Below are 13,489 nucleotides of genomic sequence, written 5' to 3'. Positions count from 1 at the left end.
TTATATTTGTTGCCCGGGAGAGGTAGTAGATGCATTTTCTTGGAAGTGTTAAGACTCTCGGGTAACCAGAATTTTGCTACTTTTATATTAATAATAACAACAGCAACAATTATGGCTAACACTGCATTCTTACTTTGGGCCAGGCACCGTGAAAAGCACTTCCTGTGCTCACTGAACCCTCATAACTAAGGGTTAGGTACTGTAATATATCCCCAATTTTACTGATGAGGAATCCAAGGCTCAGAGAGCTGGTGTAAGGTCTGACTGCCAAGCCTGAATTCTTAGCAAACTGTCCTCTTTTCCTCTCCAAAGAGGGACATGTCTTTCCTCTGTTGCATGTGCAGCTACAGACCAAATCCAGCCTCACCTGGTAACAAATACAGCTGCATCCACAGGGGGCGTATCATCCTTCCCTCCTGGAACCTGATTGTTGCCGAGGTACCGGGCTCCTCCGTATTCTTCATTCTGCCAGTGACAGAAGCTCTCCAGGGACCGCTCACCATGGTGCCCAATGGACAATTTGGCCTAAAAGAAATTGGGGTCGTGTGGGGGCAGTTAAAGAAGCAAACACCCAGGGAAGCCGGAGTTTACGTTCGGAATATAGTGTGGAGATAGCTGCTCGCTGGGACATCATTCAGTGATGTGCTTCTCGCAAATCCAACACTAATGCTGGTAGGAAGGTGCCCAATCCCAGAGAGAGGCCAGGGCCTTATTTTTAAGTTCAAATGAAGACTATGTTATTAAAGAAAAATATTCTTTCTTTTCTTTTGTTTTTTTTTTTTTTGGCAAACTGAACTGTATACCCAACCAAGTATCGGTCTCTCGTTTTTCAAGTTCATTGCCCGATTCTGCAAGTAACATTATTATAAGGGAATGCACTCAACTCAAAGACCAGAAAACACTGCTACAGTGAATCCAAATTTGGCCTGAGGCTGGGGTATAGCTCCAGAAGTGTAGCCATGGGCTTCCAAAGACCTCACCATCTAGATTTGCATATGTGAGATGTGCCGGGAAGGTTGGAGGGAGGCACACAGGCTCAGTGCTCAGGGTTCCCTCAAAATTCCAAGCAGAGCATGTGCACACCAAGCTTCTAGTAACAATACCTGCCCTGCTCCCATTGGACATCCCCAGTCCGTGACCCAGGGCACACGGTTGCCATCTGCAAAGCCTGGGAGGGCAGATAAGACTGACAACCACCTACACTCCTCCTTAGCACTCCACAGCAACTAGGAAACTTCCAGACCAGTTACGCCGTCTATGTGCTCTGGTGGGCGTCCATGAGGACTTACAGGCCGCTGTCGTAGCAGGACGAGCTTGGTAACTTGAATGTTCACCTTACTTCCAAGGCTCTGGTGCTGAAACATATTGTATACCTGTCAAGAGAGAAAAGAGAATGACATAAATATAAAAATTAATAAAAATACAGTGGTATCCTGGGCGCCTGGGTGGCTCAGTTGGTTAAGCGACTGCCTTCGGCTCAGGTCATGATCCTGGAGTCCCGGGATCGAGTCCCACATCGGGCTCCCTGTTCAGCGGGGAGTCTGCCTCTCCCTCTGACCCTCCCCCCTCTCAGGCTCTCTCTCTCTCTCTCTCTCTCATTCTCTCTCTCAAATAAATAAATAAATAAATAAAATCTTTAAAAAAAAAAATACAGTGATACCCTGAATGGGATCCTGGAACAGACAGAAGATGTTAGGTAAAAACTAAGGACATCTGCATTAACTATTGACTCTAATCAATAATCAGTCAGAATGCCAAAAAAATAATCCAATGGGCAGAGGACCTGAACATTTTTTCAAAGACGACATACAAAATGGCCAACAGACACATGAAACGATGCTCGATCATCACATCAAAACCGCAATGAGATACAACCTTACACCTGTCAAAATGACTAGCATCAAAAAGACAAAAATAACAAGTGTTGCTGAGGACGTGGAGGAAAAGAACTCTCATGCACTGTTGGTGGGAATGTAAATTGGTGTAGCTACTGGGGAAAACAGTATGGAAGTTCCTCCAAAAAGTAAAAATAGAATTACCGTATGATCCAGTAATTCCACTACTGGGTATTTACCTAAAGAAAATGAAAACACTAATTTGAAAAGATGTATGCACCCCTATGTTTATTACAGTATTATTTACAATAGCCAAGAAGGTATGGAAGCAGCCAGAGTGTCAATCGATAGATGAATGCATAAAGAAGTAGTATACATATATACAATAGAACATTCCTCGGCCATAAAAAAGAATGAGATCTTGCCATTTGTGACAATATGGATGGACCTACAGAGTATGATACTAAGTGAAATAAGTCAGAGAAAGACAAATACCACATGATTTCACTGATATGTGGAATCTAAAAATGAGCAAACAAACAAAAACAGACTCTTAAATACAGAGAATAAACTGATGGTTACCAGAGCAGAGGTGAGTGGGGGATGAATGAAATAGATAAATGGGATTAAGAAGTATAAACTACCATTTATAAAATAAAGAAGTCACAGAGATAAAAAGCATAGCATAAGAAATATAGGAAGATTGTAATAACACTGTTTGGGGACAGATGGTGACCACACTTACCACGGTGGGCACTGAACAATGTAAAGAATTATTGAATCAAAATGCTGTACACCTGAAATATAACACTGTATGTTAATTATGCTTCAATAAAAAATAATAATAATACATCAGTATTGGTCCATTAGTTATACCATACTATTGTAAGATGTTAATAAGAGGAGAAATTGTGTAAGGGAACTCTGTACTATTTGTTCAAATTTTCTATAAATCTAAAACATAAAATACAAATGACTAAAATAGAATCTTTTTATAAATAAGACAGAAATTATACTCATTAAAAGTTATATAAATTAAAAATATTAAAAACCGGGGGACGGAGCAAGATGGCGGAGGAGTAGGAGACCTGGATTCCGTCTGGGCCCAGGAATTCAGCTGAATAGGGATCAAACCATTCTGAACACCTACGAACTCAACAGGAAATCGAAGAAAAGAATAGCAACAACTCTCTGAACAGAGAAGCGACCACTTTCTGGAAGGTAGTACGTGCGGAGAAGTGAATCGGAGGCGATATTCGGGAGGAGAGACGGCAGGGGGAGGGGGCCTCCATCGGCTGCTTCTGGCAAGCGCTAGAGCCGCGGAGCACAAAATCGGACCTTTGAGAAGTCGGCTCCGCTGAGGGACGTTGCTCCAGTGGCTAAGCGGGGGGTGGAACCCTCGTAGGACAGTGTTGTCTCAGGACCCTCGGGGTCACAGAAAGACCGGGGGTGCCTGAGTGCGGCAGAGCTCCCAGGTATCAGAGCGGGGAAGCCGGCTGCAGAGACGGAGCCAAGGCGCGGACTCTCACCTCGGGGTGGCCATAAACTGCGATCGGCGACACAGTTGGGCCACTGCTCCTCCAGCAGGGACCCAACAAGCGGCAGAGCCGGGGAGATTCCCCTTCCTCCCCCGGGAGGAGGGGCGCGGGAGCGCACCGCAGGGATCTGCTGGGTTTGGAGACTCCACACGGGGTCGGGTGCCAGACATAGAAACGCTCGGTCACAGGCCAGGTGAGCACGGAGTGCGGCCGGAGACCGGGGACACGGGAGTGACTGCTTTTCTCTGGGGGAGCACTGAGGAGCGGGGCCCCGAGTTCTCAGCTCCTCTGGGCGGAGATTGGGAGGCCACCACTTTCACCCTGGTCCTCCAAAGCTGTACCAAGAGCTTGCAGGGAACAAAAGCTCCCGAGAGCAAACCCCAGCAGATTGCTTAGCCCGGACTCACAAGGGTGGGGCAATTCCGCCTCCTGCAAAGACATTTGGGAACCACGGCAACAGGCCCCTCCCCCAGAAGATCAGCATGAACAGCCAGCAAGCCAAGACCACGTTTACCGATCAAGGAGAACGGCAGAACTCCAGAGCTAGGGGAATACTGCACATAGAATTCATGGCTTTTTTACCATGATTGTTTAGTCTTTCACAGTTAATTTTTTTATCTTTTTTTTTTAATTTTTCCCCCTTTTTCAACCAACATCTTATCAATCCCTTTTTTTAAAAAACATTTTTATTTTTCATTTTTAAAGTCATATTCTATCCCTTCATAGTAGTTACCCTTATTTTTGGCATACATATATAAGTTGTTCTCTCTTTAAAATTTTGAGATAGTTTCTTCTAATAGATCAAAACATACCCTAAATCTCTAGTGTGTAGCTTTGTTCTAGTCTCCAGCCTGATCATATTCTCTCCCCCCGCCTTTTTTTTTAAATCCTCTTTTTTCAAACTTCTTATCAATTCCTTTTATAAAATTTTTATAATATTCATCTTCACAGTCATATTCCATCCCTTCATCGTATCAACCCTTATTTTGTACATATATAGTCTTTCTTTCTTTAAAAATTTTGAGAGGCACTTTCTTCTAACCGACCAAAATACACCCAAAATCTAGTGTGTGGCACTGATCTATGCACAAGCCTGATCATATTTGATCATATTCTGTTTTTTTTGTTTTGTTCTGTTTTTATTTGTTTTTATCTTTTTTTTTTTCTCTTTCTTTTTTCTTTCTTTCCCTTTCTCTTCCCCTGGTTTCAGGTCTTTTCTGATTTGATTAGAGTATATTTTCTGGGGAGGTTGTTACCCTGTTAGCATTTTGTTCTCTCATTCATCTATTCTCCTCTGGACAAAATGACAAGACGGAAAAAATCATCTCAACAAAAAGGACAAGAGGTACTACCGTCAGCCAGGGACCTACTCAATATGGACATTCGTACAATGTCAGACCTAGAAATCAGAATCATGATTTTTAAACATACTACCTGGACTTGAAAAAGCATGGAAGTTATTAGAGAAACCCTTTCTGGAGAAATAAAAGAACTAAAATCTAACCAAGTCAAAATCAAAAAGGCTATTAATGAGGTGCAATCAAAAATGGGGGCACTAACTGCTAGGATAAATGAGGCAGAAGAGAGAATCAGCGATATAGAAGACCAAATGATGGAAAATAAAAAAGCTGAGAAAAAGAGATAAACAACTACTGGATCACGAGGGCATAATTTGAGAGATAAGCAATACCATAAGACAAAACAACATTAGAATAATTGGGATCCCAGAAGAAGAAGAAACAGAGAGAGGGGCAGAAGGTATACTGGAGCAAATTATACCAGAGAACTTCCCTAATGTGGGGAAGGAAACAGGCATCAAATCCAGGAGGCACAGAGAACCCCTCTCAAAATCAATAAAAATAGGTCAACACCCCGACATCTAATAGTAAAACTTATGAGTCTCAGAGACAAAGAGAAAATCCTGAAAGCAGCTCGGGAGAAGAGATATGTAACCTACAATGGTAGAAACATTCGATTAGCAACGGACCTATCCACAGAGACCTGGCAGGCCAGAAAGGACTGGCATGATATCTTCAGAGCACTAAACGAGAAAAATATGCAGCCAAGAATACTATATCCAGCTAGGCTGTCATTGAAAATAGAAGGAGAGATAAAAACCTTCCAGAACAAACAAAAACTAAAGGAATTTGCAAACACAAAACCAGCCCTACAAGAAATATTGAAAGGGGTCCTCTAAGCAAAGAGAGAGCCTAAAAGCAGCATAGACCAGAGAGGAACACAGACAATATACAGTAACAGTCACCTTACAGGCAATACAATGGCACTAAATTCATATCTTTCAATAGTTACCCTGAATGTGAATGGGCTAAATGCCCCAATCAAAAGACACAGGCTATCAGACTGGATTAAAAAATCAAGACCCATCGATACGCTCTCTGCAAGAGACTCATTTCAGACCCAAAGACACCCCCAGATTGAAAGTGAGGGGGTGGAAAACCATTTACCATGCTAATGGACACCAAAAGAAAGCTGGGGTGGCAATCCTTATAACAGACCAATTAGATTTTAAACCAATGACTGTAATAAGAGATGAGAAAGGACACTATATCCTACTTAAAGGGTCTATCCAACAAGAAGATCTAACAATTGTAAATATCTAGGCCCCTAACATGGGAGCAGCCAATTACATAAGGCAATTAATAACAAAAGCAAAGAAACACATTGACAGCAATACAGTAATAGTGGGGGACTTTAACACCCCCCTGACTGAAATGGACAGATCATCTAAGCAAAAGATCAACAAGGAAATAAAGACCTTAAATGACACACTGGACCAAATGGAATTCACAGACATATTCAGAACATTCCCTCCCAAAGCAACGCAATACACATTCTTCTCCAGTGCCCATGGAACATTCTCCAGAATAGATCACATGCTAGGTCACAAATCAGGTCTTAACTGGTGCCAAAAGAATGGGATCATTCCCTGCATATTTTGAGACTACAATGCTTTGAAACTAGAACTCAGTCACAAGAGGAAAGTCAGAAGGAACTCAAATACATGGAGGCTAAAGAGCATCCTACTAAGGAATGAATGGGTCAACCAGGAAATTAAAGAAGAATTAAAAAAATTCATGGAAACCAATGAAAATGAAAACACAACTGTTCAAAATCTTTGGGATGCAGCAAAGGCAGTCCTGAGAGGAAAGTATATAGCAATACAAGCCTTTCTCAAGAAACAAGAAAGGTCTCAAATACACAACCTAACCCTACACCTAAAGGAGCTAGAGAAAAAACAGCAAATAAAGCCTAAACCCAGCAGGAGAAGAGAAATAATAAAGATCAAAGCAGAAATCAATGAAATAGAAACCAAAAGAACAGGAGAACAGATCAACGAAACTAGAAGCTGGTTCTTTGAAAGAATTATCAAAAAGAAATGACCCAAATCAACAAAATCATGAATGAAAGAGGAGAGATCACAACCAACACCAAAGAAATACAAACAATTATAAGAACATATTATGAGCAACTCTATGCCAGCAAATTAGATAACCTGGAAGAAATCGATGCATTCCTAGAGATGTATCAGCTACCAAAACTGAACCAGGAAGAAAGAGAAAACCTGAACAGACCTATAACCACTAACAAAATTGAAGCAGTCATCAAAAATCTCCCATCAAATAAAAGCCCAGGGCCATGGCTTCCCAGCACAATTCTACCAAACATTTAAAGAAGAATTAATACCTATTCTCCTGAAACTGTTCCAAAAAACAGAAATGGAAAGAAAACTTCCAAACTCCTTTTATGAGGCCACCATTACCTCGATCCCCAAACCAGACAACGACCCCATCAAAAAGGAGAATTACAGACCAATATCCTCGATGAACATGGATGCAAAAATTCTCACCAAAATACTAGCCAATAGAATCCAACAGTACATTAAAAGGATGATTCACCATGACCAAGTGGGATTTATCCCTGGGCTGCAAGGCTGGTTCAACATCCGCAAATCAATCAACGTGATACAATACATTAACAAAAGAAAGAACAAGAATCATATGATCCACTCAAGAGATGCAGAAAAAGCATTTGACAAAGTACAGCATCCTTTCTTGATCAAAACTCTTCAGAGTATAGGGATAGAGGGTACATACCTCAATATCATAAAAGCCATCTATGAAAATGTCATTCTCAACGGGGAAAAACTGAGAGCTTTCCCCCTGAGGTCAGGAACGCGGCAGGGATGTCCACTCTCACCACTGCTATTCAACATAGTATTAGAAGTCCTAGCCACAGCAATCAGACAACAAAAAGAAATCAAAGGCATCCAAATCGGCAAAGAAGAAATAAAACCCTCACTGTTTGCAGATGATATGATACTTTATCATATCACCACCCCAAAACTGCTAGAACTCATACAGGAACAGTAAAGTGGCAGGATATAAAATCAATGCCCAGAAATCAGTGGCATTCCTATACACCAACAACAAGACAGAAGAGAGAGAAATGAAGGAGTCGATCCCATTTACAATTGCACCCAAAACCATAAGATACCTAGGACTAAATCTAACCAAAGAGGCAAAGGATCTGTACTCAGAACACTATAAAATACTCATGAAAGAAATTGAGGAAGACACAAAGAAATGGAAAAACGTTCCATGCTCCTGGATTGGAAGAACAAATATTGTGAAGATGTCAATGCTACCTAGAGCAATCTACACATTCAATGCAATCCCCATCAAAATACCATCCACTTTTTTCAAAGAAATGGAACAAATCATCCTAAAATTTGTATGGAACCAGAAAAGACCCCGAATAGCCAGAGGAATGTTGAAAAAGAAAAGCAAAGCTGGCGGCATTACAATTCCGGACTTCCAGCTCTATTACAAAGCTGTTATCTTCAAGACAGTATGGTACTGGCACAAAAACAGACACATAGATCAATGGAACAGAATAGCCCAGAAATGGACCCTCAACTCTATGGTCAACTCATCTTTGACAAAGCAGGAAAGAATGTCCAATGGAAAAAAGACAGTCTCTTCAACAAATGATGTTGGGAAAATTGGACAGCCCCATGCAGAAGAATGAAACTGGACCATTTCCTTACACCACACACAAAAATAGACTCCAAATGGTTGAAAGACCTAAACGTGAGACAGAGTCCATCAAATCCTAAAGGAGAACACAGGCAGCAACCTCTTTGACCTCAACTGCAGCAACTTCTTCCTAGAAACATCGCCAAAGGCAAGGGAAGCGAGGGCAAAAATGAACTCTTGGGATGTCATCAAGATAAAAAGCTTTTGCACAGCAAAAGAAACAGTCCACAAAACCAAAAGACAACCGACAGAATGGGAGAAGATATTTGCAAATGACATATCAGATAAAGGGCTAGTATCCAAAATCTATAAAGAACTTACCCAACTCAACACCCAAAGCACAAATAATCCAATCAAGAAATGGGCACTTCTGAATGAACAGACATTTTTCCAAAGAAGACATCCAAATGGCCAACAGACACACGAAAAAGTGCTCAACATTGCTCAGCATCAGGGAAATCCAAATCAAAACCTCAATGAGATACCACCTCACACCCGTCAGAATGGCTAAAATTAGCAAGTCAGGGAACGACAGATGTTGGCGGGGATGAGGAGAAAGGGGACCCCTCCTACACTGTTGGTGGGAATGCAAGCTGGTGCAGCCACTCTGGAAAACAGTATGGAGGTTCCTCAAACAGTTGAAAATAGAGCTACCATACGGTCCAGCAATTGCACTACGGGGTATTTACCCCAAAGATACAAATGTAGGGATCCGAAGGGGTACGTGCACCCCGATGTTTATAGCAGCAATGTCCACAGCAGCCAAACTGTGGAAAGAGCCAAGATGTCCATCGACAGACGAATGGATAAGGAAGAAGTGGTGTATATATATATATATATATACAATGGAATATTCTGCAGCCATCAAAAGGAACGAGATCTTGCCATCTGCAACGACATGGATGGAACTGGAGGGTGTTATGCTGAGTGAAATAAGTCACTCAGAGAAAGACATGTATCATATGATCTCACTGATATGAGGAATTCTTAATCTCAGGAAACAAACTGAGGGTTGCTGGAGTGGTGGGGGGTGGGAGGGATGGGGTGGCTGGGTGATAGACATTGGGGAGGGTACGTGCTATGGTGAGTGCTGTGAATTGTGCAGGACTGTTGAATCACAGATCTGTACCTCTGAAACCAATAATGCAATATATGTTAAGAAAAAAAAAAGAAGATAGCAGGAGGGGAAGAATGAAGGGGGGGAATCAGAAGGGGAGACGAATCATGAGACACAATGGACTCTGAAAAACAAACTGAGGGTTCTCGAGGGGAGGGGGGGGATGGTTTAGCCTGGTGATGGGTATTAAAGAGGGCACGTTCTGCATGGAGCACTGGGTGTTATGCACAAACAAAGAATCATGGAACACTACATCAAAAACTAATGATGTAATGTATGGTGATTAACATAACAATAAAAAAATTTAAAGAAAAAAATTAATGATGTATGGTGATTAAGGTAACAGTAAAAAATTTAAAGAAAAAACTAATGATGTATGGTGATTAAATAACAATAAAAAAATTTAAAGGAAAAAAATATTAAAAACCCGCATTTTTCCAGTACAAAAAAATCTATTACATGAAATTTAATTTTCAGTGTTCATAAAGTCTTAAAACAATACACACACACACACACACACGAGAAATATGACCCAAATTTTATTTAAAAGGCCTTCTGAGGGGCACCTGGGTGGCTCAGTCAGTTAAGCATCAAACTCTTGATTTCAGCTCCGATCATGATCTTGGGGTCATGGAATAGGGGCCCGTGTCGGGCTCCATGCTGAGTGGGGAGTCTGCTTGAGGATTCTCTCTCCCTCTCCCTCTGTCCCTCCCCCCGCATGCTCACTCTTTCTCGCTGTAAAATAATCTTTAAAAAAAAAGGCCTCTGAGACCCCAAGATTCCCATAAATATGAATTCCCAAAAGAAATATGCACATGTTAGAAAACTCTGGAATCACACACAGAGCTAAGCTGGAAATCAGTTGTTTAAAAAAAAAAAAAAAAAGAAGGCATGAATAGCAGATTCCCAGAGAAGGAATGGGTATTAGATAATCCTGATAGAAAACTCAAAACCCCCATTCTGGGCTTTTATGTGGGATGCTGAAGGGGACCTTTAAGAAGGGGAAGGTCAATGTCTGTGGCCATATCTGCCACGTGGCATCCTGTGTAATCTCTAACCCTCATCAAAACCTGTCAAGGTCAGTATCTCCACCACCTTCGGCTCATCAAGAGAAATCCACCTGCTCAAGACCCACAGCCAGTCAACAATGACCCCAATTCATATGCAGGCTTGTCCAGCCAATAAGGCCATAATCTTCCTTCATTTCCTGAAGTCCTCATTCTAACCACAGTACGTCATGGAGACAGGGTTATAGTAACAAAAGAGGATTTGTCCCTCTCGGTTTTGCACCTCTTTTTGGTAGAAGGACCTCAGTATCAAAAAAAATCCAAGGAAAGCGTTTCAAGGGGAAGAAAGGGAGGAAATCTCAAACAAGGCAGAGGAATCAAAGTTGACATGGACGGGGAAAGGCCCACTGACTAGGAGAATCCCTGGGTCCCTCTCCTGTAATATGGACAAAGCAGGATGCAGGGGGTATAATGGGATAGATCAGGGAGGTGGTAGAAGATACAGAGAGAACAGGGATGAGAATCTTTTGAACACCTGGCGAAATACTTCTGCTTCATTGTGTCCTGGTTTTTCCTTTGTTTTTTCCAGTTTTATTGAGATGCGATTGATATATAACATATTATTTTTAGGTGTACAACATGATTTGACATATATACCATATACTGCAAGATGATCACAAGAAGTTCAGTTAAAGCCCATCACCTTGCATAGTTACAAATTTGTTTTCTTGTGATGAGAACTTTTAAGATCTACTCTCTTAGGAACTTTCAAACATATGATCCAGTATTATTAACCATAGTCACCTTGTTGTACATTATGTCCCCAAGACTTATTATAACTGGAAACTTGCACCTTTTGACCCCCTTCACCCATTGCCCACCCCCATCTCTGGCAACCAGCAAACTCTTCTCTGTATCTAGGAATTTAGCCTTTCTAGATTCCACATATAAGTGAGATCATACAGTATTTCTTTTTCTCTGATTTATTTCACTTGGTTTTGAAACTTTTTTTTTTTTTTTTCCTGATAGACACAATCTAGAAGGGAGAATTTTCCAGCAGGGGCATGTTCTTCGGTACATCAGCCGCAACATAAAGCAACAACCAGAGCAGACTGAAGCCACAGTTAATCAAGGCCACGTGAAGCACACAATGTTTGAGCATCTGTGTGACAAAAGAATTAGCTGTGTCATTGCTTGGATCTTACTCTTTGAAAACTATTATTAAAGCAAAAGAAAATCTTTGGGTAACTTAATATTCTTTCCCACAAGGAAAAATAGAACACATTTAGTTGTTCTGTTCTTACTCCACCCCACCCCCCAAATTTATTCCCCTAGGAACAAAATAGCAGTCATTTCTTTTCTTTTCTCTCTCTTTTTTTTTTTTTTTACACTGGACCATCTGTAGGCCAATACTGAAGTCATGTCTTAATTACCTATCCCCAAACCTGGGTGAAGAAGAGGAAAACACATAACTTTTTCCTTGTTTTGATATTTTGAGAACCACCCAATGGCTGCGACTCAGATTTTTCCAGAAATATTCAGCAGTAGGATTGGGCCCAAACTGGAAAACCTCAATTCAAAACATCAAAAATAGGAAGAATGAAAACCTGCAGTTCTGAGGGAGAAAATTCAAGTCACACAGGATTTCAAGTTGCAATCTAATCATTGCCTAGAATGTCAACACCAGCCAAAGGCGTTGGAGGATATTATTTAAGGAAGGTTTAAAGGAATAACACAGTAAAGCAATTTTCAACGGAATTGTGACATGCCACAGAAAAGCTGCATAAAGAACCTGCATAAAAGAGTGCAAATTTCAGGAAGGAAAAACTATAGAACAACCTCTGTTGGCAGAACCTTCCATTTCCTCCTCGCTGGGCTGATGACAGTTCTGTGCATTCTATACAACCACAACCCCAAAGGCTCAGTTGCTTCCCTTGGGGCAAATGCTCTAAAAGGAGGGAAGATGGAGAGAAGACAAAGCTTCCTCCTTCAGGGGCTAGGAGGAAGGGCTGGGAGATGGGGCGGGGGGAGGGGTGGGGGTTTAATGGGTACAGAGTTTCAGTTTTGCAAGATGACAAAGTTCTAGAGATGGGTTGCACAACAATGTGAATATATTTCCTACTGAACTGCAAGTTTACAAATGGCTAAGACAGTAAATTGAATGTGTATTTCACTGCAATTAGAATTTTCTCAATTAATTTTTTTTTTGAAAGACGCTTCACACTCTAGCGACATTCTCTAGCAAGCGCGAAGGCAGGCATTTCCCCTCGACGTGTACCTAGGGTGCTCACGTCCTAGAAAGCAGATCTGGGAGCCTGACCTCGGCCAGAGCACCTCGTTACCTGACGTGAGCCGTCCCACGTTCCCACAAAGCTCAGCAGAGCACAGGGCAGATGCACAGGATCTCCCGGGGGGCCCAGAGCCAAGCCTGGCAAGCCAGACGAAAATCTGATGGCAGTCACAAACACAAAGCAGCAGGCCCCAAAGACATGTACCGAAGTCTCCTCGTCTTTTTTTCCCATGGAAATTCACGCTCAGGAGAAGTCCCGGAGGCAGCGGCCATATGATGTTGAGGGAGACACCTGGTTGGGCAAGGAACAGCCCGGCCAATCGTCTGGAAATTCTGTCTCCGGCGCCCAGCTCTGGCTGCGTCCTGGCAAGTGTTCAGAGCCCTGGCTGCGTTTGTCACATTTCCTTGGCAGTCCGGGGGCCAAGCCGGCGGGGAGGGGGGACCCACTCCCAGCAGCACAATGCAGCTCTCCCGGCTGGGCGACTTGGGGACAAGGGCGGGGGGGGGGGGCGGACGGGGCCAGAGAAACAGCAGCAAGTGACAGGGACACGTGGGGAGGAGCTGTGCAGAGTGCCCACGCAGGGTTCCCCAAGAACACTACCTACCTGTGCTATTCAGGGCCTCCCCGGGGACAGATGGACTCAA

General features: G+C 42.3%; 1 protein-coding gene across 1 annotated transcript in view; it reads right to left on the bottom strand.

Annotated features, from left to right (window-relative positions):
• The window catches only part of ADAMTS17 (ADAM metallopeptidase with thrombospondin type 1 motif 17), a 353,771-nt gene that overhangs the window by 267,599 nt on the left and 72,683 nt on the right, over positions 1-13,489 (bottom strand). The window contains exons 6-7 of the mRNA XM_027571265.1: positions 1,290-1,373; positions 368-525 (exon numbers count right to left, since the gene is read on the bottom strand). Coding sequence (XP_027427066.1) covers positions 368-525; positions 1,290-1,373 — 242 coding nt within the window. The remainder of the gene's footprint in view (positions 1-367; positions 526-1,289; positions 1,374-13,489) is intronic.

The sequence above is a fragment of the Zalophus californianus genome, chromosome 6 (genome assembly GCF_009762305.2).
Source record: "Zalophus californianus isolate mZalCal1 chromosome 6, mZalCal1.pri.v2, whole genome shotgun sequence".
In the NCBI taxonomy this organism is placed as follows: Eukaryota; Metazoa; Chordata; class Mammalia; order Carnivora; family Otariidae; genus Zalophus; species Zalophus californianus.
This window is presented reverse-complemented; position numbering and strand designations above follow the sequence as displayed.